General features: G+C 41.7%; 1 protein-coding gene across 1 annotated transcript in view; it reads left to right on the top strand.

Annotated features, from left to right (window-relative positions):
• Positions 1 to 27,817, top strand: part of SNTA1 (syntrophin alpha 1) — a 57,684-nt gene that overhangs the window by 13,310 nt on the left and 16,557 nt on the right. Inside the window, exons 2-3 of the mRNA XM_075177536.1 lie at positions 1,034 to 1,219; positions 18,516 to 18,714. Of these exons, the coding sequence (XP_075033637.1) occupies positions 1,034 to 1,219; positions 18,516 to 18,714 (385 nt within the window). The remainder of the gene's footprint in view (positions 1 to 1,033; positions 1,220 to 18,515; positions 18,715 to 27,817) is intronic.

The following is a 27,817-nucleotide window of genomic DNA, read 5'->3' as shown; positions in this document are numbered from 1 at the left end:
CGGAGCAGCCGGAGGAAACCCACGCAAACACAGGGAGAACATACAAACTCCTCACAGATAAGGCCATGGTTGGGAATTAAACTCATGGTCCCAGTGTTGTAAGGCAGAAGTGCTAAACACTTAGCCACTGTGCTGTCCAATCTCTAAATAGGTGACTGACCAATCCGCCAAAGAGAAAATAAAACAATTCAATGCTTCCCTCAGATATAGTTCTGCAACAGACATAAGCTTATAGATTTCCTAAAGATTTTCTAAAGACAAACCAGAATTGTGCCGTATACCCCATGTTGATAGTCCATGTCTGTTTTCTTGGTGCAGAAATCTGGACTGCCAAAGCAAGAAAGGGACTCTTGGAGGGGGGGGGGGGGAAGGTACCTAAATACTTAATTTTTATATTGATGAGTAGTATGGACACCTAACTTATAAAAATATTCAGAAATGGAGTTCTAGATGCAAATTAACATGTATCCATAGAAAAAAAAACAGGGTAGTCTGCTCAAACTCTTTAAAAGAACTTGTTACCTGACACTTGCTAGTGACAAGAGACAGGTGGACAGATACAAAATCTAAGGGACAGATTCAGTGCAGGGTGAAAGTTTTCACCTACAATAGGGCTTTTGTTCGTTTTGCTCATTAAACAATGGGTCGCCGTCATTGATAACACTACTATCGCGGACGATAAACCCGCCAGCGTAAGATTCAATAGAATTTGTATGGGAAAACCTATTCAATAAGTATTGAGGTGTTACTTGCAATACCTGTTCTGCTAGCGCCATCTCTGAATGGCAGCGATAAACGTTCATCCTTATGAGTTGGGGTTCTATTAAAAACGAACAAAAAATTGTGCCTTTCTGAAGAAATAACTAAAAAATAATTGGTGATGTAAGGGGGAAGAGGAAAAAAAAAATCTTAATTCTCTGCCAATGTCTTGGTCTAAAAGGAATTAAATGCAGTGTAAAAAATAATGATGCGTCAGTTGTTGTATGCCGAACACATATATTAGACATTTTATTCTTTGTCATTATTTTCACAGGCGGCAGGGAAAACAAGATGCCTATCCTCATCTCCAAGATTTTCAAGGGCTTAGCTGCCGATCTGACGGGTGCTCTCTATGTGGGGGACGCCATCTTGTCTGTCAATGGGGCTGACTTATCTGACGCCACTCACGATGACGCCGTGCAGGCTCTCAAGAAGACCGGTAAAGAGGTGGTGCTGGAAGGTAAGCCTTTAGGAATAAATGTCAAATTCATTCAGGTGGTTAAGGAAGTGATGACATAGACTTACATGGAAAGGGAGAAAGAGCTTTAGAAGTTGGATATAGGGAGCAGTGTAAGAATTGGTGTTGCTGGATATGTTTGTAGCTTAACTCTCCCACACTCGTATGCTGTGGCCAGGAATTCTTCCTGACTCTGATGATTCTCTCACAGCTGTTAAGGGGAACTTGCACATTCCAGGGATGTTGGGAGGGGATTGTGGGAGGCTTAGAACACAAACTCACAATGCTTCATGGAGAATAACTCAAGGGAAAACTACTGGTAGGGCCAGTTGTAGGTATAGTATATATATATATATATATATATATATATATATATATATATATATGTATGTATGTATGTACAGATATCATCATGCAGTACATACAGTATATAACACAGTATTAATCAATTGATACTGAATTATGAGCAGATGTGTATAAGCTTTTGGCAACATCATCCAATTTTAGGAAGTCTACCTGTCTTGAACAACGTTTCCTGATTGGCTCTGAATGATTACACACACAACTGCATGTGCTGTAGAAGTGATTAGCTTGAAAAATGAATGAGTCAGTTTTGTGATTTAATAAATAATTCCTTATTTCTATGTAAATAGGTTACAGTATACATACAGGCTTCAAACGTATATTTGTAATCACGTGAAAGACGACAGTTATTTAGCTGCCCTTAAAACCTGCAAAAAATGCCCTGTAAAGAATAAAATAATGATTCAAGCAGGTACTACTCTTGTAGTAAAAAAGAAGACATATTTATGAGATGTAAAAACACTAAAATTAGCTGCGACAATAATAACAGTGCTGTTAAACCTAATGCAAGTCAGCCCACAGCCAACAGATATTCCAGTTACTGTGTCTGAAAGTATAAAATGTCCTACTTACATTGTGTTCAGCTGTCATTTCTACAATGGTTTAGTCCCTATAATGGCTGTGATATCAGAAAGACTAAAACACTTTATGGGGCCCATTTATTAATTAATGGAGTTTTGCCCCATTAATTATAATCTGCCTTCACAACGATGACAGATGATTTTTCATAACCATTTCTTAAACAGTAATCCCGGGACAGCACATCAAATAGGAGACTTTACTCACCTTATAATTCCAGTCACTGTCGCAAAGGTCATAGGTCATAAGTCAGGTCAGAGGATTCAATGGCTGACACCATCTTCAGATGACATTAGCCATTGGGTACAAATTCCAAAAAGCTAAGCTTTTCGGAACTTGATACAATTCCCCACACCGCAGTCTATCATGGGGACTGCGGTTTAATGCAGTAATTTGCCTAATACATGTGTTAGGTTTTTTTTAAATGACAATTTTACTTAAAAATGCCTAAGCTATGTGGGAAAAAGCGGTTTCCGTATGGTTTAGGGCTTCATACATAAGACCCTATGTATCACACATCTCTATTTCTTATAAATAGCATAAGTGATCAGGAATAGGTAAACTTAAGCATTGTATAAAGATCGTATAGGCAGGGGAGGGCTGTCAAATTTTAGCCCGGGGGGCAAGACTTGACTCAGCAGCATATTAGGAGCATTGTAAAGGGAAAAAAATGTTGGTGGCCCAGTGACCAAGCCCAAGGAAGCCCACTATGGGACTGGCCCGGGGGCTAGATGCCCCCCTACCCCCAGCCCAGCCTGCCCCTGAGTGTAAGTGTGGCACAGCTGAGTTTTCCCTTATGTTAATAAATCTGAATGTTCTCCAATCCAATGCACTGACTGGTCAGTCAGATCCTCACAGGCACGAGACTAGGTAAGAGTAGCTGCCGCCAGGGCTAGTTCTGTTTTGGTTAGTTTATATCCTGCGCTGCATGCAGCGGGCGTGAGTGGAGGAGGGCAGTGCGCACCTGTCTATATATCCAACTGGAGGTGAAATTCCCAGAAATGGTTCTATATTTCTTCATTCTAATGCTGAATTTCAATGCAACTCAGTGATTAGGTTACTTTTGTTACAATACTTGTAATTAATTGGAGATTTGGAAAATAACCTGTCCTGTAACTGACTTTTTGAGATTTGTAGCTGTGATATGATTTTGCTCCTCACCTGTGCCCTGACCATCAAGCTCACCACCGCATAATGGCTCTGTATGTGGCAGGTCAGCCAATCCAAACTGAACACATTTTGCATACACATGCCTCTTGGCTACGTTACAAATTGTTGACTGGTATATTAGTAACAAGTGCGGTCATGCACTGTGCGCCTTATGCAGAGTTGAATGTACACCCGTTTATGGAGAATAAAGAGTGTGGTTTCACACTGTGCATGCTCACAGAATAATCCACAAATACCTAGGCCTAGGCAGCATTGCATGCATCACTGAGGAGCAGGGAAGGAGTGTTCTAACTAGAGATGGACGGGCTCGGTTCCCCGGGAACCGAACCCACCCGAACTTTGCCTATCCGAGTACCGAGCCGAGCAGGCTCGGTACTCTCCCGCCCGCTCGGATTCCAAATCGAGGCCGAACGTCATCGTGACCGAACGTCATCGTGACATCGTCGGATCTCGGGGCTCGGTTCTCGCGATACTTGAAAATTATAAATACCTGCCTCCACAGCAATCCATCGCCATTTGACAGAGGGAGAGAGCAGGGTGTAGTCACAGGCTGATTAGAGCAGGGATAGAGAATACAATTCTGATAACAATTCTGAGTACAATTCTGAGTACAATTCTGAGTACAATTCTGAGTACAATTCTGATAACAATTGATAGAGAAGAGAGGAGGATAGAGGAGTCTTTTTTTTCAATATTTGGCACTACAAGTGCTTTTGGGGTGTCCCCCATTTTTTTGCATTAATATTTCTGGCTGTCAAAAGTCATATTTGTCAGCAGTATCTAAAACAATTTGTAGCACTACAAGTGCTTTGGGCTCAGAATGGATTCAAAGCAGTCCACATATGAGCAGAATGAGCAACCAGGTTCTGTCACCAGTCCTGATGGTAGTGTTCCCACTACGTCATCTGGGGAAGGCGATGTCAAACTACACAGTGTTTTGAAATCAGTCAAAAAAACACACACCCCAAAAAAATTTACTGTGTTGAAGCGAAAAAGAAGTGTAACTGAGGAAAAGTTAAGTGCCGATTAAAAAAAAAAAAAATTGCCAACATGCCATTCTACACACACAGTGGCAAAGAGAGAATGAGGCCTTCACCTTTCTCTATTAGTGGCAGATCCAAAAATGTTACCGAGCCTACAAGTGGTGCACAACTACTGTTACGCGTCAAAGCCGAGCTGCAAGATAACAGTAAGGCATTAGAGGATAATGTTTGCTCTGAATCACAAATGACACCAATCCCTGTGGAGAGTTCATCCAACAGTGGGATGTCTAATCGTGAGCATTCTGTTAGTGTACCCATAAAGAGGGACCCTTTCAGCAGTTCTGCTGATGTGTGCCTGAACAGCCCAAGTGTAGCCGGTGATACACAAATTGAGGATGCCACTATGGAAATAGAAGAGGATGAGGGGGAGATTTGTGTAGGCGACGAGGGCGCTAATGAGGATGTTGATGAGGATGAGGTTGTTTGTGTAAGTCCAGCACCAGTGGCAGCAGTTCTGGCACGTGACAAGAAAAAGGGCATTGTCATGCCAGGCCATAAAACGAAAAAATCCACTTCATATGTGTGGAATTATTTCTACCCCAATCCAGACAACAACTATATAGCCATTTGTAGTGTATGTCAAGTCACAGTCAGTCGAGGGAGGGACCTTAACCATCTTGGAACCTCGTCTATGTTACGCCATTTGACGAGAGTTCATGGCAAAGGGTTGTGAAAAACTGAAAGTTCTTCCAAAAAAATTACAAGCACTTCATCATCAGCTAGGACCATCCGCTCACCGACATCCCGACGGCTACAAAATACACCCATCACACCATCCTCATCAATATCCTCAGTAGCGCTCGGAGTCAGCCCTGCATCACACTTATTAAGGCTGGATGACTCCTGCACTATTATTTATTCCTCTGAAGAAAGTGTTAGTCCCACTGTTGCTGCTGCTGGGGATGAATTGTCATCCCAGAGGCAGGTTAATAAAATGAACAGTCCTACATTTCAACAATTAACTGTGAAACAATCATTTGCGAGGGGAAGCAAATATGACAGCAGTCACCCAGTCGCCAAGCGAATCACAGACGCCATGGCTGCAATGTTAGTGTTAGATCTGCGTCCAATATCCACAATAAACGCAGCTGGTTTTTCACAGTTAATTGAGGTTTTGTGTCCGCGTTACAGAATTCCTTTGCGACACAATTTTTCCCGTAAAGCTATTCCACAACTATACCAAAAAGTGTGTACAAATGTAGAGATTGCGCTGAAAAATGCCATTCTGCCCACTGTCCACTTAACCACAGATATGTGGACAAGTGGAAGTGGTCAAACCAAAGACTATATGACTGTGACAGCCCACTGGGTTGGTCATTCACCTTCACCAGCAGGAACAGCAGCAGCATGTACACCACTATGTAACATTTGTCACAGGCAGGCCACTCTTTGTATCACCGGCTTCACTAACAGGCATACAGCTGACAATTTGTCATGCAAACTAAGAGATTTGATTGATACATGGCTTATACCACTTGGACTCTCCCCAGGATATGTAATTTCTGATAACGCCAACAATATAGTGCGAGCATTACAACTGGGTGATTTCCAGCACATTCCCTGTTTTGCTCACACCATCAAATTGGTGGTGCAGAGCTTCCTACGAAATAACCGTGAGGTGCAGGAGATGCTTTCGGTGGCCCGTAAGATTTCAGGCATTCGGCCACAGCATGTAGGAGATTGCAGCAGCTCCAAGAGCAGTTTAACTTGCCCTGCCACCAACTAAAGCAGGAGGTGGTAACTAGGTGGAATTCCACCCTGTACATGCTGCAGAGGATGGAGGAACAGCGCAAAGCCATCCAAGCGTATTGCACAAGCCATGACATTGGGAAAGGAGGGGGATGTATTTTTCTTCTTGCACAGTGGGGAATCCTTTCAGTCCTGTGCAAGGTGCTGAAACCATTTGAAGTTGTGATGTGTGAAGTGAGTGCAGATTCTGCTAGTTTGAGCCAAGTCATTCCTTTAATTAGACTATTGGAAAAGCAGCTTGAGAAACTGAAGGAAGAGATGAAATCAAGCAATTCCGCAAAGTATGTTGGCCTTGTCGATCAAGTACTTAATTCGCTTCACAATGATCCTCGAGTTATTAAGATCTTGAACTCGGATCAGTACGTTTTGGCCACTGTGCTTGATCCAAGGTTTAAGACCTACATTGAGTCTTTGCTTCAAAATGAACGAGATGTGCACTTTTGCAAGGAGCTATTGCTCCGCAAGTTGGCCACTGAACTGGGCGTCGGCTTGACAACGTGTCCTCCTTCACTTTCTCAAGCTACTGCTGCTCGTAAAAAATTTCCCAAAAAGAAGCAGGGAAGACGCAGGGGGCAGACCAGAACAATTTAACATCTGGGCTGGTTTGAAGGATTTTTCAAAAAAAACTGTCACCTTGCCCATAACTCCATCCAATACGAGTATAAACATGCAAAGTATGGTGGAGGATTATTTTCAAGAGGTAATTGATATGGAAATGTCAGACAGTCCCTTTCCTTACTGGGAGGAAAAGCAGGCCATTTGGAAACCCATGTACAAACTTGCTTTGCAATACCTAAGCTGCCCACCCTCCAGTGTGTACTCTGAGCGAGTGTTCAGCACAGCCGGGAACTTAGTCAGTGATCGCAGTAGAAGGTTACTTCCCAAAAATGTGGAGAAAATGATGTTTATAAAAATGAACTACATCTTCCACGAGGAAGGCCTTCACCATCCAAGACATCCAAGCACTGACTGTTCTCTAATGGCGGATTCAAGCGGCGATGAATTGATAGTCTGTGATGATGACGTACACACTGATGAGGGTGAGGATGAAGCTCCAGATGATAATGATAAAACTTTCTATTTAAGTCTAGGGTGCAATCGACCCCCAAAGAGGAAAGGGACTTGGGGCATTTCCATATCACGTACCGTCTTGAAAGGCTGCTGTTTGGGCAATTTATCCTTAAGGGTAGGGTGTCATACACACAGTGACCACAAAATGGCTTTGTCCATTTCTATTAATATTGTACAGTCTATAACGGCTGAATTTTTTGGCATTTTATACAAGTGGAGGGGGGCCTAGAGAGCAGGGCCCTCTTAAGAACATCTTGGGCCCCCGGGCACAGCAGTGCACCGGGGCCCCTATATGTACAAAAAAAAAAAGATTATATATATGGGCCCTGCAGCCCAGGGGGGCCCGTGGAAGGCAGAAAAAAACAAACAAACCTGAAAAAAAGAAGAAAATACTTACCTTGCGGTCAGCTGGCGTTCCGGCTCCCTCCCTGGTCTCCTCCTCCGTCGCGATCCGCAATGGATGTCGGGCGGGCGTGATGACCTCACGCCCGACATGCACTGCCCACTGCGAGTGCCGCACGGAGGAGACCATGGAGGGAGCCGGAACGCCAGCTGACCGCAAGGTAAGTATTTTCTTCTTCTTTTTTTCAGGTTTGTTTTTTTTTTCTGCCTTCGACGGGCCCCCCTGGGCTGCAGGGCCCCCGGGCACCTGCCCATTGTGCCCATTGGGAAAAACGGCCCTGCTAGAGATACAGAAACCAAACTGGCCTTCTCCATTTCAATTAATATTGTACAGTCTATAAGCCCTGCATTTTTGGGTATTTTCGACAAGTGGAGGGGGGCCTTGAGAGACAGAAACCAAACTGCCTTTGTCCATTTCTTTACATATTTAACTATAAGTGTAGGGTGTAATATACATCCAAAGACGTTGGCTGCATTGCCAATATGCATAGATGGAGAGGAAGACAATCTCGTTTGTGTGTAGAATTAATGAAGGCCTACCTACCAGGAATTAAACTGTTTTTTTGATAATTTATTAGCTTTACAATTACATTACTTATCCAAGAAACAGGTGGAGCACTAAATTTGGTTATTTTATGCCCAAAAACATTAATTTTCCAACAAAATAGCAAAACAAAACCAAACAAAACCAAAACCAAAACATGCAATGGTGGTTTTGCAAAACCAAAACCAAAACACGACTGTGTAATCAAGATCCAAAACCAAAACCAAAACACGGGGGTCAGTGACCATCTCTAGTTCTAACATAGACACATTGCGCCTGGTGCAAACACAAGCTGGTGATGACGACGATCTCCAGCACTAGCTAACTGCTTTTGATTGGCTGATTGCATAATCAGTTTTAATCTGAAGCTGCTGGGTGCTTTCTTCATTGATCGTGCATGTATTATAGGATTTTGTGTGTGTATTTACATAACAATTTTGTTACATTCATGCGTATGCATTTTTCCTATGAAAAAACATTTACTGTTCTGAATATGTGGGTGTAAGTACGCTTGCTGTAAATCTGGTGCACATGCTGTAGATGCAGAGCTGGACGCATCTTGAGATACCTGAAATAGGCTATTTTTGCGTGCACATTTTTGGACCATAAATTTTGCTCAAGTTGTGTTCAGTTCTGCATCAGACACAATGGGCCTGATTCATCAAGGCAGGCGTTCTGAACACAGCCCGCGTTTAGTATTATACACGCAAATTTAGGCTTTGCGTACTCCGTAATTCAACAAGGCACGGATCTCTAGATATGTCTGCTTTTGAAATCAGGGGCAGGTCGCTGTGCTCTACTACACAAGATGCTGCAGGATACGCCCAATACCTGTGGATTATAAATTCACAAAGGAAAGCACAGGAAAAAAAATACTTAATTAAAGTCACTTGTTATTAACATAGGCATTAATGATAAAACAGTTATAATTTTTCTTCTCCATAATATATATTTATTAGAATGTCCTTAATGTCTACTGAACATAAAATCCATTTTTACAGTTGCTCCTGATTGCAAACACATGTTATAGCAGGCATACGAGACTTCCAACACTACTGATCAAGACTTAGACTAGTCCTTTAGTTGGAGCAAGAGATACGGCAGAAAAACAAGTAACTTTGAGACGCTCAGAGCTGGATTTGGATGTGGCTGCCTGAACTTGGGTTTGGCACTCACCGACTGTAAATTCACTACGGCAAAATGCCCTTTCCCCACCTAGTTCACTCCATGAAATCGTACGCTTTAGTAAGTGTCCTTTGCATTCGAAGGAAGCTAAAATAAAATCACATTTAAAGTTATATATATTTTCTAAATGGTAAGGGCTTATTCTTGTTGGCCCAATTGAATTTGCTGTCTATTGTCACAGGAGACTTCACTCTGGTAAGAGCAATGGCAGCTCACTAATGGCTGCAGTACATTGTCTGCATCTAGAAATTGTTTTCTTTAAAATTAGACCTTGGAATTGAGACAATACTGATTGCTTTGCTTCATAAATACATGCTCAATGATAGAACCACCTGCTCTGTGATGTTTGCTGGTGGCTTGACCTTTTGTTAGTACATAAGTTTTTTTTTTAATTTAGTAGTTCATACCCTGCTGAGCACATTTCATGTTGGTATACCACCTGTCAGTTTCGTCACTGCACATTTAAGAGCTAGCAACTGGTGCTAGTACACTGGACCACAATCCCGCAATGGGGAGCTTGGCATTGTATTTTATTGGCTAGGTAATAAAATCAGGAGATACAAGTGCCCCATCACTACAAACATTGCACACGCTAGCTAATATTGTCGGAAGTTTTTTTTTGTGTGCATTAAGTCTTAAAGGCATTCAAACCCCATTTGTAGTTTTTCATATCCTTTTTCTAAATGGAGTTATAAAAAATGTAATTAGCTTACTACTTATTGGCTTGCCTTTGTAACAACTTGACCCATAGAATAGGCACAGGTGACCCTTTGGGTGGAGTACGCGTTCTCGGTGCGGAATATTCCGACACCGAGAAGTCCTCCAAATAAAAGACGAATCTGTAAAAAAACGATGTAAAGAAAAGCAGACTTACCTGTATACCGAAGTTGCAGATGTCCGATTGGCGCAGGATGCTGAGCGCAAATGAGTCCGACTACTGAGGTAGATTCTGCAGGATACTTTTGTCATGTGGACATGCACCTGGAAGTGAGTACTTTCTCTGCTGGACCTGAAAAACTTAAATGATATATACAGAGTATAAATTCATTTGTGAACAATTACATTTGAAAGGATCCCTATTTTTTCTGTTGTTAGCGGCCGTTGCAGAATATTATATGCATTGTAGACAAAAACATATTTTTTTACTTTTGTATTTGACTATGCAAATATTAGAGATAAATGCATAATATTCATGTTACGGGAACATCTATTGCAGAGTAGCTTAGAGAGCCATTGTTATGGTCTTTGTCCCATAATCCGCTCCCCTCCTTCTAAAGCCGCTCCGTTACTTGTTATGTATTCACACCCGCAGAAAAATGTTGGATTATCAAATTGTCAACCATTAATCAAGGCAATGTACATTGTACATCAGAATCCTTGGATATGATGCAGCAGGATTAAAATCAAGTTAGCCAACTGTTTTGCCAAATGTGGGATGTCATTTTTAGAACCATAAACAGCAGGGTAATGGGCATTGCCACATTCAGCTGCAGCATAATCATCCTGGAGCCTTACACTCAAGGTTTGTAAAATTTGACACTCCACGTGTATGACCTAATAGCTCACAGATCCGATTGGAATCCAGTGACTGGATTGTAAAGTGTTTAGTCAGCCTTAAGGTAGTCACACAAGTAAATATCTGGCAGTTTGAGATGCTACCAAACAGCTGGGTCTGTATCAAATGTTGCCACATGTCATCATCAGCTATTTATATAGCGCCACTAATTCCGCAGCGCTGTACAGAGAACTTACATCAGTCCCTAAACCCATAGGAGCTTACAGTCTAAATTCCCTAACACACACACACACATACACACACACACACACACACACACACACAGAGTAGGGTCAATTTGATAGCAGCCAATTGACCTACCAGTATGTTTTTTGGAGTATGGGAAGAAACCCACCCAAACACAGAGAGAACATACAAACCACACAGATAAGGCCATGGTCGGGAATTGAACTCATGACCCCAGTGTTGTGAGGCAGAAGTGCTAACCACTAAGCCACTGTGCTGCCCCATATGTTGTGGTTATATTGGACAGATCCAAAAGTTTGGTGGTCAGGACTCATGGTGCCCGTTAGTGCAGTTGTCCAATGAACGCACATACATAGCTGTCATCACTGAGTGAAATTTCATTAAGAGAAGAGTCTGGACAGATATGTGTTGTTCTTGGGTTTGGCCATCTATGGTAGTTGGTGGAGACACACACATATAGTTGTTTGGTCTAAAGTGGCCAAATTGGCTCAGAAAATTTGTTTTTGTGCCCTTTTTTGTGTTCGATAACTCAAAATACAAAACAATTGGCATGATATAGTTGTAGTCAGTGCAAGTAGTGGTAGTTAGTGATAGTAGTGGTACCTTCCACACCAAGGCCCACTGCGACCCTCTATATGCTATGCAGGCTCAGACCTGTACGGCTCTTTTCCTCTTATTATGACTGCAAAGAGATTTTTGAAATCAGAGTGCCTTTAATGATAGCTGCCCCTTTGGGTTATTGTATTGTGTGCTTATATATAGGTTATTAGCTAGTGGTTATGGTTGGTTTTAACCTCCATATACAGTATATTGAGAGTTTGACGATCAGCTGAGACACTAATCTTGAAACAGTCTTTCTGATGTTAGTAGACCAAAGTTGTCTGATAAAGGCTGAGATTTTGACTTAAGGAGAGTAGGCCTGTGACCAGGGGCAGCAGAGATTGGGGGATGGCTTTCATGCCATTCCCACCATCTAGACTCCCAAACTGTCCCTCCAGCGGTGACTGTAATTACATGAAGGTAAGATGGCAATTAACCCCACTGCATTCACCACCTGCCTCTTGTGTATACATTAAGGAGCTGTTTATAATGCGTTATGTAATAAGGTATTTCTGTAAGGTTCTTTACAGTAGTAACAAATTATATAATTGGTACTGTAAATATGTTTTAGCCCACTTTCTACCTCTTACCTCATCTATACTTCCCGGCATTAAAAGAAAGTATTCTGATGAATGTGTGAGAGTTCTTCTAATGTTAGAGACATGTATGATGTGCCAGGTTAACCACAATGTACTATTGCAGTGACCCAATTAAAGGTCAGATCCTTTAGGACCAAAGTGTGCTAAATATAGTGGCATATTTTAGAGGTCATTTCTTCCAGATTCATAAACACACCTTTAAAGACTAGCGGTATCTGAATGAAGATTCTTAGAACAAAATGAGGTGAATATTGCCCAGAACAGCTCTAAAATTTTGTTCATCTCTAACGGATGCACTTTTATTAAGTAAATAAAGTGAAGAATGTGTTGGCTGACAAGAATTTTCAAGTGTCCTTGCAGGGTCAAAATATCTCTCGTTTTCTGTTTTGCTGAACCCTCTGGTGATTAAATGGGACAGGTGATTACAGTAAATTCAGCCTTTACCTCATTTTAACTTTAGACCCAGAGTAGATTGTGTGTGGGAGACTGGGAGCCTTGACACTCTTGCCCAGTGAGCTGTGAACGGCTTAATGATGTGACTGCTTTTGGAAGAGCCTAGAGAATTCCAGGACTGGCAGAGACTAAGATTTAACTATTCAGCGGATTAGACTGTCTGCTCCGACTATTTCTCTATGTTCATTTTCTATTCATTCTATTGCTCCACGTACACTTCCTGTAAATCCTCCATGTGCTAGCACTCAATATGCGCTCACTGTACTGCTGCGTACAATTCCTCCACTTGTACCTTACACGCAGTCCTTACAACATAACCCATTTAATCCAGAAGAACATGTCCTGCTTCAATGTTCCACATTGATTGGCCATTCATGTAACCTAAAACAGGAACAGACAGTTTTGTTCAAAGTGTAGGTATATATGTATGGTAAATGGAACTGAATGACAAGGGGTCGCCTAGCCCCCAAAAGCTTTAAGGATTTTTATAGGTTTAAATTAATTTTAATCCTAATTTTAGATGCTTTCTAACTCTAATAAATTACAAAAACATATTGGGCATTATTTATCAAACATCAGGTTTTTTTTAAATTGCAGATGTTCTGTGATTTTTTTTCTCCCCAGCAAGAATTAAAACGTTAATTATATTAAAGGCAAACCTGGCGTGTTGGGTTGGAATATATATTAGCACCTGCTGGTGCAGGTTAAATAAGTGATATCTAGAATCTGATTGGTTGCTATAGGCAACATCTACACTTTGTCAAACCCACAGTTTATACCCCAGTTTAGCACATACTTGCCAACTTCTTGATGTCGGCGTCCGGGAGCTGCCAGGGGGAGGTGGGCGTGCGGGGGCAGGGCTCAGCAAATCAAGTAATTTTGGATTCCTGGAGAATCTTTGCGTTTTGGATCTTATTCTGCCTACTCGGAATCCGGGAGTCTCCCAGACATTCCGGGAGAGTTGTCAAGTATGCTTTAGCATTCGAATGAACTGGTCCAACTTGTTCATTCTTGAAAATATCTAAATAAATTTTTGGTTCAACTATCATGGTGTGTGTAATTTATAACTGCTAAGCTGTCATCTCAGATTTGAAGTGCATACTTCAAATACAAAGTTTTCAGCACACAGTTAAAAGGCATTTAAATAAAATAAAGCCAAATCCTATCTGTTTAAGCTTAAATAGCTACATTTTATAGTATTTTTTACTTTTCTTTTGTCATTTGAACAGCAAATATTACTGTGTTCGAACTTCAAGATTGAAGCTCAAACTCACTGTTCACATGCAAAAATACATTTACTAGATGGAAAAAATACTTTACTATGTGGCCATTTAATTATTTATTTATTCTCACCATGTTCAATCCGCTTCGACCATGGTGAAACCTGTTTGCCTTGCTCGAATTTAACACATTTTTTTTAGTCTAGCTAAAGTTTGCAAAAGTTCATCCAAACAGTTCAAGAACTACGTTGAGGCAATTATGTCCATACTAACTGACCGACTGTATAAGGACCAATAATGACTGAGTTCTAGTGGTCACAGAGTACCCCGGGACTCAGTCTGCAGAGAAAATGCACTGCTATTGGTAGAAGAGGTTACTTAACATGACGTGACTTAACAGGTGTATAAAAAATACTTGTTCGAGTGTATTAGAATAGAGAATAAATATTAAAATGTGGCGCAAGCACTAGTGCCAAAAGTGTACACTAAAAATGTTGCCCCTGTAATAAATTAAATAAATAGCAATTCCTCTTTATATAAATAGCAGTGCCCTGTTTATTTAAATAATAAATAGCAGTGCCACCATTATATAAATGATACATTATTATTGCCTCTTTAATATAAATAATACATCAATATTTCCCCCTTTATAAAAATAAATAATTAATATTAACACATTAATAATTATATTATTATTGTTCCAATCATTTTTAATCAAATGTTGTGCCCCTTGAAAAGGCTTACCTGAAATCTTGTTCCAATGTCAAACATACGGGGAATAAAAAGAAAACCCCATGGACCAAGCGGACTGCTTATGGGGAGCACCCAACGGAAAGAGTGAGTTAATCTCTGGTGAGCCTGCCTACTTAATAACTGGGCAACCAATCAGAAACGGTCTTTTATCCGTGATTGACTAAGTACTGAAAGAGCTTCTGATTGGCTGACTGTTTGTTTGGGTCCTCCCTAGAGGACCGAGCCAAATGCTGTGTATCACTGAAAAATAAAAATGTTTTTTGTCTTTTCTCTTTCTCTATTTCTTCTAATTCTGATAGCTTGTGGTTTGTGCCACCACGTCTGTGAACCACGTCTTTTTTTCTTAATTTGTTTTGTAACTAAAAGTGACGGTACGCCTCCCGACACTTAATACATGGGACGGATTATGTACCTCCAGTGTATAAAAAATCAGGATGCCTGTTTTAAATTTTGCGTTTTAACATTATGCACTTTGATGTGCAGTTTGGCCTTTAAGAAAATCTCTCAGTTTACAAACCGTACATCAAAGAGCAGGAAAACCCTTGGTTTGATCAAACCAGAGCTTAGTAAATCTCCCCCTAATTTTGAATGGGTTTTGATATATTTTAGCAGAATATTATGTGTGTCTGTATGTGTGTGTGTGTGTATATATATGTATGTATGTATATGTATGTATGTATGTGTGTGTGTGTGTATGTATATACATTTGTGTAAGCATTCTGTTTATAAAACTGCTGTATGTTTTGTAAATGTCTGCTACATTGCTAGTTAAAATATTTTGGGAAAAATATAAAGTACAGTCATACAATTCTTTGATCTTACCAGGGAGAGTGACTCCAAATAAAATAGTTTTGCAATGAGTAAGCGCAGTTATTACAACCAGATTGTGTGTGCCATAGTGATCCAGCTGTCCGCTGTTCAGAACACAATTTATGTTACGCCCTGAGCAGTTTTTATTTCCCAAAATGACATTCTAGATGCACACTGTAAGCCTCTATAACGGCACACCAGATTTTCATTAAGAATTTTTACTTTCAAAAAGCAACATTTCTTCACATATGTATAACATACATTTGATAAATACACAACAATGTATATTCCAAATACATTAAGGGTTATTTATTAATGTTACTCAAAAATCATCATCTATTTATATAGCGTTACTAATTCCGCAGCGCTGTACAGAGAACTCACTCACATCAGTCGCTGCCCCATTGGAGCTTACAGTCTAAATATCCTCACATACAAACACACAGACAGACAGACAGACAGAGAGAGAGACTAGGGTCAATTGGATAGCAGCCAGTTAACCTACCAGTTTGTTTTTGGAATGTGGGAGGAAACCGGAGCACCTGGAGGAAACCCACGCAAACACGGGGAGAACATACAAACTCCACACAGATAAGGCCATGGTCGGGAATCAAATTCATGACACCAGTGCTGTGAGGCAGAAATGCTAACCACTAATCCACCGTTCTGCCCAAAAATGTAAATCTACACTCAAAGCAAGTGCAACAAATCAGAAAATGTCTTACATTTCAAATTGCAGATAAAACATAGTTCCCAATAGTTCTGATACATGGAACCCCAAAGCCATGTGGTTTAGAAAGGGGCTGTGGCCTAAAATAAAATGTGATTGTGGTTGTGTGCGGATCATGATTGGGCTGGCTTGGAACCAGAGTTTGATAAGGCGTAGTCTGTCCGATTTTATACTTCCAATTGATGGACAGTATATGGATTAAATCTGATAAAATTGATTGGTTGCTACGATTTTAGTGCAGATTTGCATCTTTGATCAATGTTGGTATTTGCATTTGTATGAATGAAAATTTACCACATAACACATCTGACAACATTTCCAATTGTAAAATTGGGGCTCATTGAGCCATACCCCCAATCCATCCAAGCCCCAATTTGTTCATTTCAGGCAAGATCACACCGCTCAGGGGCGCACGGAGGATTTTTCAGGGGGGGGTTTCCTCCACCACCGAAAAAAAAAAAATCAGTTTCGGCTGCACTGTAGTATACAGCAGCCGCGGCGCTGTCAAAGAAGCATCCGTGGCGGTGCTGTATACAATACAGCACCGCCGCGGACGCTTCTTAGACAGCGCCGCGGCTGCTGTATACTACAGTGCCAATATCTAGGGCACTTTTTAGCAGAGGGGGGGGGGGTTCTGGAGACCTAGAAACCCCCCCTGCGTGCGCCACTGTCACTTTTAGGTGCTGAAAACCCAAAACCGTTCCAGAAAAATTGCAGGTCTTGGCAAGTTTACCTGTACACCTGTGCTACTTTACGGAGCAATGAACCCTATTATTTTTAGAAATCCTGCCCTATCCCTGCAAAACAACAATATGTGCTAAAATCCTGTGACTAACGGATAAGAGCTAATATTCTTAAATGACCCCTGGCTGTCCTGTGTTGCTGTGTGAGTCAGTTATCTGCCTGCTACCCTGCAGTCCTGATCCAAAGTAAGATCCAGCCACAGTCACCAGCAAATAGGTTCTGTGGGAACTACACATGCCACCAAAAGGGAAGCAATTCTAGGTGCTGTTGAAGGAGCCAGGTTGTGACGGTGACTATTCTTCTGCAACACCATGGTTGTATGCAGTTGACACTTTTGGTTGGTGAGTGGCTGAGTGGCACAAGTAGGAGTGGTTGGTAATGGCAAGTTCTGGCCGTAAGAGGGACCGCAAAACAAATCTGTAAAAAACTTCTTCCCCCCAACAGGGTGGCAGAATAAGGACACCCTGTTAGGAAATCAAAGGAATAAAGAGTTTATGTTGTAGTTAAAAAGATGTTATGGAATTTATTGCAGTATCAAGAGCAGACAGGAAAAGAACTAGTTATGAATTAATGCAGGGATAAGTAATTAATCATAATGTAATGGAGGAATTATGCAGTTGTTTAACAGTCTTTTGTGTTGCAACACAGATATAAACAATATCTCTGATGAAATACTGGTGCAGGTTCGCACAGTCTGAGGCTATAAAAGGATATGAACAATGGCTCTGAAGCAATGCTGGTACAGATTTACAAAGTAATCACTATTAAGCCTCACAAGAGAGCATTTGATAGTTACCGAAGTCCATGTCTGGGTATTCAGAGCAGAGTTATATATGAATAGCGTGTAGATGCTCATCGGAAAACAGTAGCCAGAAGACAAATCTAAGCAGAGTCAGGAACCAGCAGACTTGTATGGTATAATCCAGGTATCAGGGGTCCAATATAAGCTGAGACAGGTACCAGCAAACTTGTATTATGCATCCCAGGTATCAGGATACAAATGAATACAGAGCCAGGAACAACAGATGCAAGGTCATGAACAAGTAGAACACAGGTACAGGAACCAGGAAGCCAGCATGTCCAACGTTATCACTAACAATGAGTGCATGACAGGTGATGGTTTAAATAGTGGAGTTTTCTAATCAGCTCACAGAGGAAGAGATAGCTAAAGTGCATAACAGATATGATTATCCAGCAGGATGCCAGACAGATTTAAACCTCACACATCCTGTCACATATTTGCTATGTGCACATGTTTTCAACATACCATTTAAACATTAATATCAATGACCAGATAAAACATTTCACTTGGAAAGTAAATAAAATAAGCTAGTCTCACACGGATACTTTTGAATAGTAAAACCTTACTATAACCTGCCCTGTATGCGCAGACATTGGTATGATCTATTTACATTGTGATAAAACTTATTTCCCATTTCCCTATTGCTCTAAGCAATCCTGTTTTGAAGCAACTTTTATAGTCCATGTGCTTTTCATTTACACCTTGTTTTCTCTTTCACAGTTAAGTACATGAAGGAGATATCCCCCTTCTTCAAAGGCTCCAACAGTGGATCGGTGAACTGGGATCCCACTCCACCAGCCCTTCCACACAAGAGGGGCTCCCCTTCTCTGCAGCCTCGGGACATAAAGGATGGGAAGAGCATACCACTGAAGATGTGCTATGTGTCCCGCACTTTCTTACCTGCTGATCCAGAGCCCAGGTGAGGTAAAAAGTATAGAGCTTAACTGTAGTCTGAACCACAGAAATAGTCTGGGAAAGTGATAATCTAGGAAATAACACACAAACAACGGTTTTCTGTGCTACTTCAGTGAGTAACCATGATCCTCTGTTTTGTAAATCTATGTTGTACTCCCAGATAATTATGATTGTTTATCATATTGTTTTGTTTATGAAAAAGAGGAAACATATTCTTTCTCTTTCCAGTAACAACAGTAACATGATTAAAAGAGAGCCCATGAGCCCACTTGTTGTAGCTGGAAGCTGTATACTGTTCCATGTTAGCAGAGGAGGACTTAATCCATCCAGATCCCATCAATAAAACAATATCAATATAAGTGGTTCTATTCCTCTGTATTGAAAACAACTGTATGAATTGAACCCAGACCTGCTGCACACTTATAGTGCAATAAGTGTATATGTATATGTGTATATGTGTATATATATATATATATATATATTAGGGATGTGCACCGGCGACTTTTGAGGTCTCGTGTTTTGTGTTTTGGATCCGGATTTTCGTTATTTTTGAGGTTCGGATTTGTCTCGCAAAACACTTGACGAAAGGTCTCGGTTCGGATTTAAGGTATTGGATTCGGATTTTTTTTGAAAAAAACATAAAAAGTTTAAAAATCAAGTTTTTGGGCTTATTTTCACTCCTAGGCTATTATTAACCTCAATAACATTCAATAACAAGCATTTCCACTAATTTACAGTGTATTGTGAACACCTCACAATATAGTTATTAGTCCAAAACGTTGCAACAAGGTATCTTTCTGGACTGCGTAGAGGAGTGGGTCACCACAATATATATTAAAAACCCTGAACTTTTATGAATCGCACCAATAAATGTACCTGGACTGCGTAGAGGAGTGGGTCACCACAATATCTTAAAAACCCTGAACTTTTATGATTCGCACCAATAAATGTACCTGGACTGCGTAGAGGAGTGGGTCACCACAATATCTTAAAAACCCTGAACTTTTATGATTCGCACCAATAATTGTACCTGGACTGCGTAGAGGAGTGGGTCACCACAATATCTTAAAAACCCTGAACTTTTATGATTCGCGCCAATAAATGTACCTGGACTGCGTAGAGGAGTGGGTCACCACAAGATATATTAAAAACCCTGAACTTTTATGATTCGCACCAATAATTGTACCTGGACTGCGTAGAGGAGTGGGTCACCACAATATCTTAAAAACCCTGAACTTTTATGATTCGCACCAATAATTGTACCTGGACTGCGTAGAGGAGTGGGTCACCACAATATCTTAAAAACCCTGAACTTTTATGATTCGCACCAATAATTGTACCTGGACTGCGTAGAGGAGTGGGTCACCACAATATCTTAAAAACCCTGAACTTTTATGATTCGCACCAATAAATGTACCTGGACTGCGTAGAGGAGTGGGTCACCACAAGATATATTAAAAACCCTGAACTTTTATGATTCGCACCAATAATTGTACCTGGACTGCGTAGAGGAGTGGGTCACCACAATATCTTAAAAACCCTGAACTTTTATGATTCGCACCAATAATTGTACCTGGACTGCGTAGAGGAGTGGGTCACCACAATATCTTAAAAACCCTGAACTTTTATGATTCGCACCAATAATTGTACCTGGACTGCGTAGAGGAGTGGGTCACCACAATATCTTAAAAACCCTGAACTTTTATGATTCGCACCAATAATTGTACCTGGACTGCGTAGAGGAGTGGGTCACCACAATATCTTAAAAACCCTGAACTTTTATGATTCGCACCAATAATTGTACCTGGACTGCGTAGAGGAGTGGGTCACCACAATATCTTAAAAACCCTGAACTTTTATGATTCGCACCAATAATTGTACCTGGACTGCGTAGAGGAGTGGGTCACCACAATATCTTAAAAACCCTGAACTTTTATGATTCGCACCAATAATTGTACCTGGACTGCGTAGAGGAGTGGGTCACCACAATATCTTAAAAACCCTGAACTTTTATGATTCGCACCAATAATTGTACCTGGACTGCGTAGAGGAGTGGGTCACCACAATATCTTAAAAACCCTGAACTTTTATGATTCGCACCAATAAATGTACCTGGACTGCGTAGAGGAGTGGGTCACCACAAGATATATTAAAAACCCTGAACTTTTATGATTCGCACCAATAAATGTACCTGGACTGCGTAGAGGAGTGGGTCACCACAAGATATATTAAAAACCCTGAACTTTTATGATTCGCACCAATAAATGTACCTGGACTGCGTAGAGGAGTGGGTCACCACAATATCTATTAAAAACCCTGAACTTTTATGAATCGCACCAATAAATGTACCTGGACTGCGTATAGGAGTGGGTCACCACAAGATATCTTAAAAACCCTGAACTTTTATGAATCGCACCAATAAATGTACCTGGACTGCGTAGAGGAGTGGGTCACCACAATATATATTAAAAACCCTGAACTTTTATGATTCGCACCAATAAATGTATCTGGACTGCGTAGAGGAGTGGGCACTGGGCACCACAATAAAATATATAAAAAACCTTCAACAGATCTGCATTACACTACACATACGGCTGCTCCTCCATCCTCTCCATCATATACATGTTGGAGTTTTAGCGTGTGACAACCTCTTGTTTTTGATAATGTCAGTGCATTTGGAATATTTTTCAATTTGCCCCACACCACTGAATGTACTTTATCTATGATACGCAATACGCATCTATCTATCTTGACTGCGTAGTGTGGTGGCCCCGGTACACAATTTGGTACCGAGGCCACAATATAATTAAAAAACCCTCCACGTGTCTGAATTCCACCAAACAAGTATCTGGACTGCATAGTGGGGTGGCCCCGGTACCCAATTTGATACCGGGGCCACAATACCTCCTCCAAACATGGTACAGACAATTCGTCATTGAGAGACCCCAGACAGACAGGGTCGAAGTGTTATTGTTTGACTTTGTAAACCCAAAAAAATGTCCCTGTTGCACATAGTCGTGCAATGAAGACTGACTTTTTCATTTAAAGGCACGATCTTTAAAGTGTAGTGTTTGTAAGTCTAAGTCATATTATACTTTTGGTAAAATTGGTTTTTTTTGTTCCTCTTTATGGTAATTAATTAGTAATAGAATTAAAGTAGGAAATAGAATTAAATAGAATTAAAGTAGGAAATAGAGTGGTATAGAGTTGTAGTGTGGTATAGATAGAGTGGTCCACACAATATAATAATAAAACCCTCAACTGGTCTGAATTCCACCAAACAAGTATCTTGACTGCGTAGTGTGGTGGCCCCGGTACACAATTTGGTACCGGGGCCACAATACCTCCTCCAAACATGCTACAGACAATTCGTCATTGAGAGACCCCAGACAGACAGGGTCGAAGTGTTATTGTTTGACTTTGTAAACCCAAAAAAATGTCCCTGTTGCACATAGTCGTGCAATGAAGACTGACTTTTTCATTTAAAGGCACGATCTTTAAAGTGTAGTGTTTGTAAGTCTAAGTCATATTATACTTTTGGTAAAATTGGTTTTTTTTGTTCCTCTTTATGGTAATTAATTAGTAATAGAATTAAAGTAGGAAATAGAATTAAATAGAATTAAAGTAGGAAATAGAGTGGTATAGAGTTGTAGTGTGGTATAGATAGAGTGGTCCACACAATATAATAATAAAACCCTCAACTGGTCTGAATTCCACCAAACAAGTATCTTGACTGCGTAGTGTGGTGGCCCCGGTACACAATTTGGTACCGAGGCCACAATATAATTAAAAAACCCTCCACGTGTCGGAATTCCACCAAACAAGTATCTGGACTGCATAGTGGGGTGGCCCCGGTACCCAATTTGATACCGGGGCCACAATACCTCCTCCAAACATGCTACAGACAATTCGTCATTGAGAGACCCCAGACAGACAGGGTCGAAGTGTTATTGTTTGACTTTGTAAACCCAAAAAAATGTCCCTGTTGCACTTGCACATAGTCGTGCAATGAAGACTGACTTTTTCATTTAAAGGCACGATCTTTAAAGTGTCAGAAAGAGAGAGAAGACACAGGAGAGGAGAGTTGTAGCTGGGGACCTGGGGTGGAAGCTCCCAGGCTCCCCCAGCATTGCCTGGAAGTCTGAGCGTGGTGACTGAGCCAGGGCAAGGAATGTGTGCCCTGGATGAGGGGGAGAACTCCATGCCACTATAGTGAACCCAAGAGAGAGGGGGACACTGCACATGGAAGAGGCCCTGGAGTGAGGGCTGCTACAAGAGGCATGGTAGCTGTAGTGTCAGATCCTGAGGCTGAGAGTACACAGAGTGACGTGTCAGAGCACAGGAGACATTATCCCCGCAGAGGAGGGATGAGCTGCAGTTGAGAGGTATGTTGTTGAAATAGGACATGCACACTTTAACAAACCAATCATTTCAGCGACAGGGCCTACCAAACAACTTTGACTGAAATGATTGGTTTGTTTGGGCCCCCACACCAAAAAAGCTATTCATCTCTCCCTGTACAGACTAAACAGGCTCTACTGAGGCAAAATGTCGTCCTCATCCTCAACCTCTGATTCCTCTCCCCCTACAGTGTCTACTTCCTCCTCATCACACATTATCAATTCGTCCCCGCTGGACTCCACAACCACAGGTCCCTCTGTAGTATCTGGAGGGCAGTGCTGTACTTCATTGAGGAATTGATTATTCATTTTTATAAACATCATTTTTTCAACGTTGTGAGGAAGCAACCTCCTTCGCCGCTCACTGACCAGGTTCCCCGCTGCACTAAAAACTCTTTCCGAGTACACACTGGAGGGGGGACAACTCAGGTAAAATAGAGCCAGTTTGTACAGGGGCTTCCAAACTGCCTTTTTTTCCTGCCAGTAACAATATGGACTGTCTGACATGTCTACTTGGATGGTGTCAGCAAAGTAATCATCCACAATTTTTTCTATTGTCACAGCATCCAATGCAGCGAGAGTAGACATGTCTGCAATGGTTGGCAGGTCCTTCAGTCCGGACCAGATGTTATCAGCATCCCCGCCAGTGCCTCTTTTGGGAAAACTGAGCTTTTTCCTCGCAGCCATAGATGTGGAAGAAAATGAGGGTGGAGCTGTTGGCATGTCACGGTCCTCTTCAGAGGACAATCTCCTGACCAGCAGGTCTTTGCACCGCTGTAGACTTGTGTCCGCCGGAAACAGAGACACAACATACGCTTTAAACCGAGGATCGAGCACGGTGGCCAGAATGTATTCCTCTGACTTTAAAAGAGTGACCACCCTCGGATCCTGGCAAAGCGTACGAAGGGCTACATCCACAAGAGCTACATGCTTGCTGTAATCGCAATGGCTTACCAGCTCCTCCCTCACTTTCTCCAGCTGCTTCTGCAACAGCCTGATCAGGGGAATGACCTGACTCAAGCTGGCAGTGTCGGAACTGACTTCTCGTGTGGCAAGTTCAAATGGCTGCAGAACCTTGCACAACACGGAAATCAGTCTCCACTGCGCTTGACTCAGGCGCATCCCCACTCCTTTGCCTATGTCGTAGGTGGCTGTGTAGGCCTGAATGGCCTTTTGCTGCTCCTCCATCCTCTGCAGCATATAGAGGGTGGAGTTCCAGCGCGTCACAACCTCTTGTTTGAGGTGATGGCAGGGCAGGTTCAAGCTTTTTTGATGTGCCTCTAGTCTGCGGTAGGCACTGGCTGAATGCCGAAAGTGTCCAGCAATTTTGCGGGCCACCGCAAGCATCTCCTGCACACCCCTGTCACTCTTGAGGTAATGCTGCACCACCAAATTAATGGTGTGGGCAAAACATGGGACGTGCTGGAAATTGCCCATATTTAATGCCCGCACAATGTTACTGGCATTGTCTGACACCACAAATCCCCATGAGAGTCTAAGTGGGGTAAGCCACTGGGAGATAATTTCCCTCATTTTCTCTAATATGTTGTCAGCGTTGTGCCTCTTATTAAAGCCTGTAATGCACAATGTTGCCTGCCTTTGCATGAGCAGCCATTTTGTAGATGCTGCTACTGATGCAGCTGTTGCTGTTGCTGCGGAAGGGGATGCATCTACCCAGTGGGCTGTCACAGTCATATAGTCCTTTGTTTGCCCAGAACCACTTGTCCACATGTCCGTGGTTAAGTGGACAGTGGGTACAACCGCATTTTTAAGAGCACTGAGGACACTTGATCGTACTTCTCTGTACATTTTTGGTATCGCCTGCCTAGTGAAGTGGAATCTCGAGGGGATTTGGTACCGGGGACACAATACCTCCATCAACCCTCTAAATCCCACTCCACTGATGGCGGACACCGGGCGCACGTCTAACACCAACATTGCAGTTACAGCCGCAGTTATACGCTTTGCAATAGGGTGACTACTATCGTATTTGGTGGTCATGGCAAACGACTGTTGGACGGTCAATTGTTTGGTGAAAGACTTAGCGGTCTTACGACTTCCCCTCTGGGAAGATGACCGACTAACAGCAGCAACAGCAGCAGTGGCAGTAGTAGGCGTACCGCTGCAGGATTCCTCGGATGAATCCCGTATTGAGGAGGACTCAGTCTGGCTGCTGACTTGGGCTGCAGGACTGAATCTGATGGAGATTGTGGAGGAAGTTGACGAGGAGGGTGTTGCTGGTGTGTATCCAACTGGACCACGGGATTTAGGTGTCCCTGTACCGATGAGGGTCCTAGCCCCAGTTCCTGAACTAACCACTGAACTATGAAGGTTATTCAGGTGACGTATAAGGGAGGATGTTCCTAGGTGGGCAAGATCCTTACCCCTGCTTATTTGAGCTTTACATAAGCTACATATTGCCATACATTGGTTGTCTGGATTTGGATAAAAATAACTCCAGACCGAAGAGGTGCATTTTTTGGTCTTCTGACCAGGCATGACGATGGGCTTTTTCATCCCATGGACATCAGCTGTTTCCCCCCCTGGTGCCTCATTTACAATAACCACATCACCATCCTCATCATCAAGTTCCTCCACAGCGCCAGCTACATCATCAATAGCCTCCTCCCGAGCCACCTCTTCCCGTACAGTGATGGGAAGGTCAGGCTTGACAACCACCAACACCCTTGGACTCGCCTTGGGGATTTGTGATAATTTCTCTTTAGAAGGCAGAGTTGTTTGCTGTTTTGTTGCTGACAGCATAACTCTCTTCAATTTTTTGTAGGGGGGGGGAGGAGGAGGAGGGCTAAGATCCGTGGGTGAAGCTGAACCACTAGTCATGAACACGGGCCAGGGCCTAAGCCGTTCCTTGCCACTCCGTGTCGTAAATGGCATATTGGCAACTTTACGTTTCTCCTCAGATGATTTTAAGTTTCTCTTTTTGCTACTTTTTCTTAACTTGGGCTTTTTGGATTTTACATGCCCGGTACTACGAGATTGGGCATCGGGCTTGGAAGACGACGTTGATGGCATTTCATCGTCTATGTCATGACTAGTGGCAGCAGCTTCAGCATTAGGAGGAAGTGGGTCTTGATCTTTCCCTACTTTATCCTCCAAATTTTTGGTCTCCATTATATGTAGCACAAGATACTGCAGAATGTGTGAACTTGGTAATATTGCAGTACCAATGGACTTATACTGCTGGATTGGTTTTGCAAATTTGGTTATAATTATTATTTTTTATTTTTTTTTTAAATTTTTTATTTTTTTTTACTTTTTTCTTATTTTTAAAAAACTTGGGAATAGTGGGGAAATAACTATGCCCTTAGAAGCACAGAGCACAGGACACAGCACCACTGGACTGAACAGGACACGGCACAGGACCCAGCAGCACTACGGAACTCAGCAGGACAGAGCACAGGACACAGCACCACTGGACTGATACTGCAGAATGTGTGAACTTGGTAATATTGCAGTACCAATGGACTTATAATGCTGGATTGGTTTTGCAAATTTGGTTATAATTATTATTTTTTATTTTTTTGTTAAATTTTTTATTTTTTTTTACTTTTTTCTTATTTTTAAAAAACTTGGGAATAGTGGGGAAATAACTATGCCCTTAGAAGCACAGAGCACAGGACACAGCACCACTGGACTGAACAGGACACGGCACAGGACCCAGCAGCACTACGGAACTCAGCAGGACAGAGCACAGGACACAGCACCACTGGACTGATACTGCAGAATGTGTGAACTTGGTAATATTGCAGTACCAATGGACTTATAATGCTGGATTGGTTTTGCAAATTTGGTTATAATTATTATTTTTTATTTTTTTGTTAAATTTTTTATTTTTTTTTACTTTTTTCTTATTTTTAAAAAACTTGGGAATAGTGGGGAAATAACTATGCCCTTAGAAGCACAGAGCACAGGACACAGCACCACTGGACTGAACAGGACACGGCACAGGACCCAGCAGCACTACGGAACTCAGCAGGACAGAGCACAGGACACAGCACCACTGGACTGATACTGCAGAATGTGTGAACTTGATAATATTGCAGTACCAATGGACTTATAATGCTGGATTGGTTTTGCAAATTTGGTTATAATTATTATTTTTTATTTTTTTTTTAAATTTTTTATTTTTTTTTACTTTTTTCTTATTTTTAAAAAACTTGGGAATAGTGGGGAAATAACTATGCCCTTAGAAGCACAGAGCACAGGACACAGCACCACTGGACTGAACAGGACACGGCACAGGACCCAGCAGCACTACGGAACTCAGCAGGACAGAGCACAGGACACAGCACCACTGGACTGATACTGCAGAATGTGTGAACTTGGTAATATTGCAGTACCAATGGACTTATAATGCTGGATTGGTTTTGCAAATTTGGTTATAATTATTATATATTTTTTTTTTTTTTAAATTTTTTATTTTTTTTTACTTTTTTTTTATTTTTTAAAAACTTGGGAATAATGGGGAAATAACTATGCCCTTAGAAGCACAGAGCACAGGACACAGCACCACTGGACTGAACAGGACACGGCACAGGACCCAGCAGCACTACGGAACTCAGCAGGACAGAGCACAGGACACAGCACCACTGGACTGATACTGCAGAATGTGTAAACTTTGTAATATTGCAGTACCACTGGACTTTTACTGCTGAATGTGTGAACTTGGTAATATTGCAGTACCAA

The sequence above is a fragment of the Mixophyes fleayi genome, chromosome 6, assembly GCF_038048845.1.
Source record: "Mixophyes fleayi isolate aMixFle1 chromosome 6, aMixFle1.hap1, whole genome shotgun sequence".
NCBI lineage: Eukaryota > Metazoa > Chordata > Amphibia > Anura > Limnodynastidae > Mixophyes > Mixophyes fleayi.
This window is presented reverse-complemented; position numbering and strand designations above follow the sequence as displayed.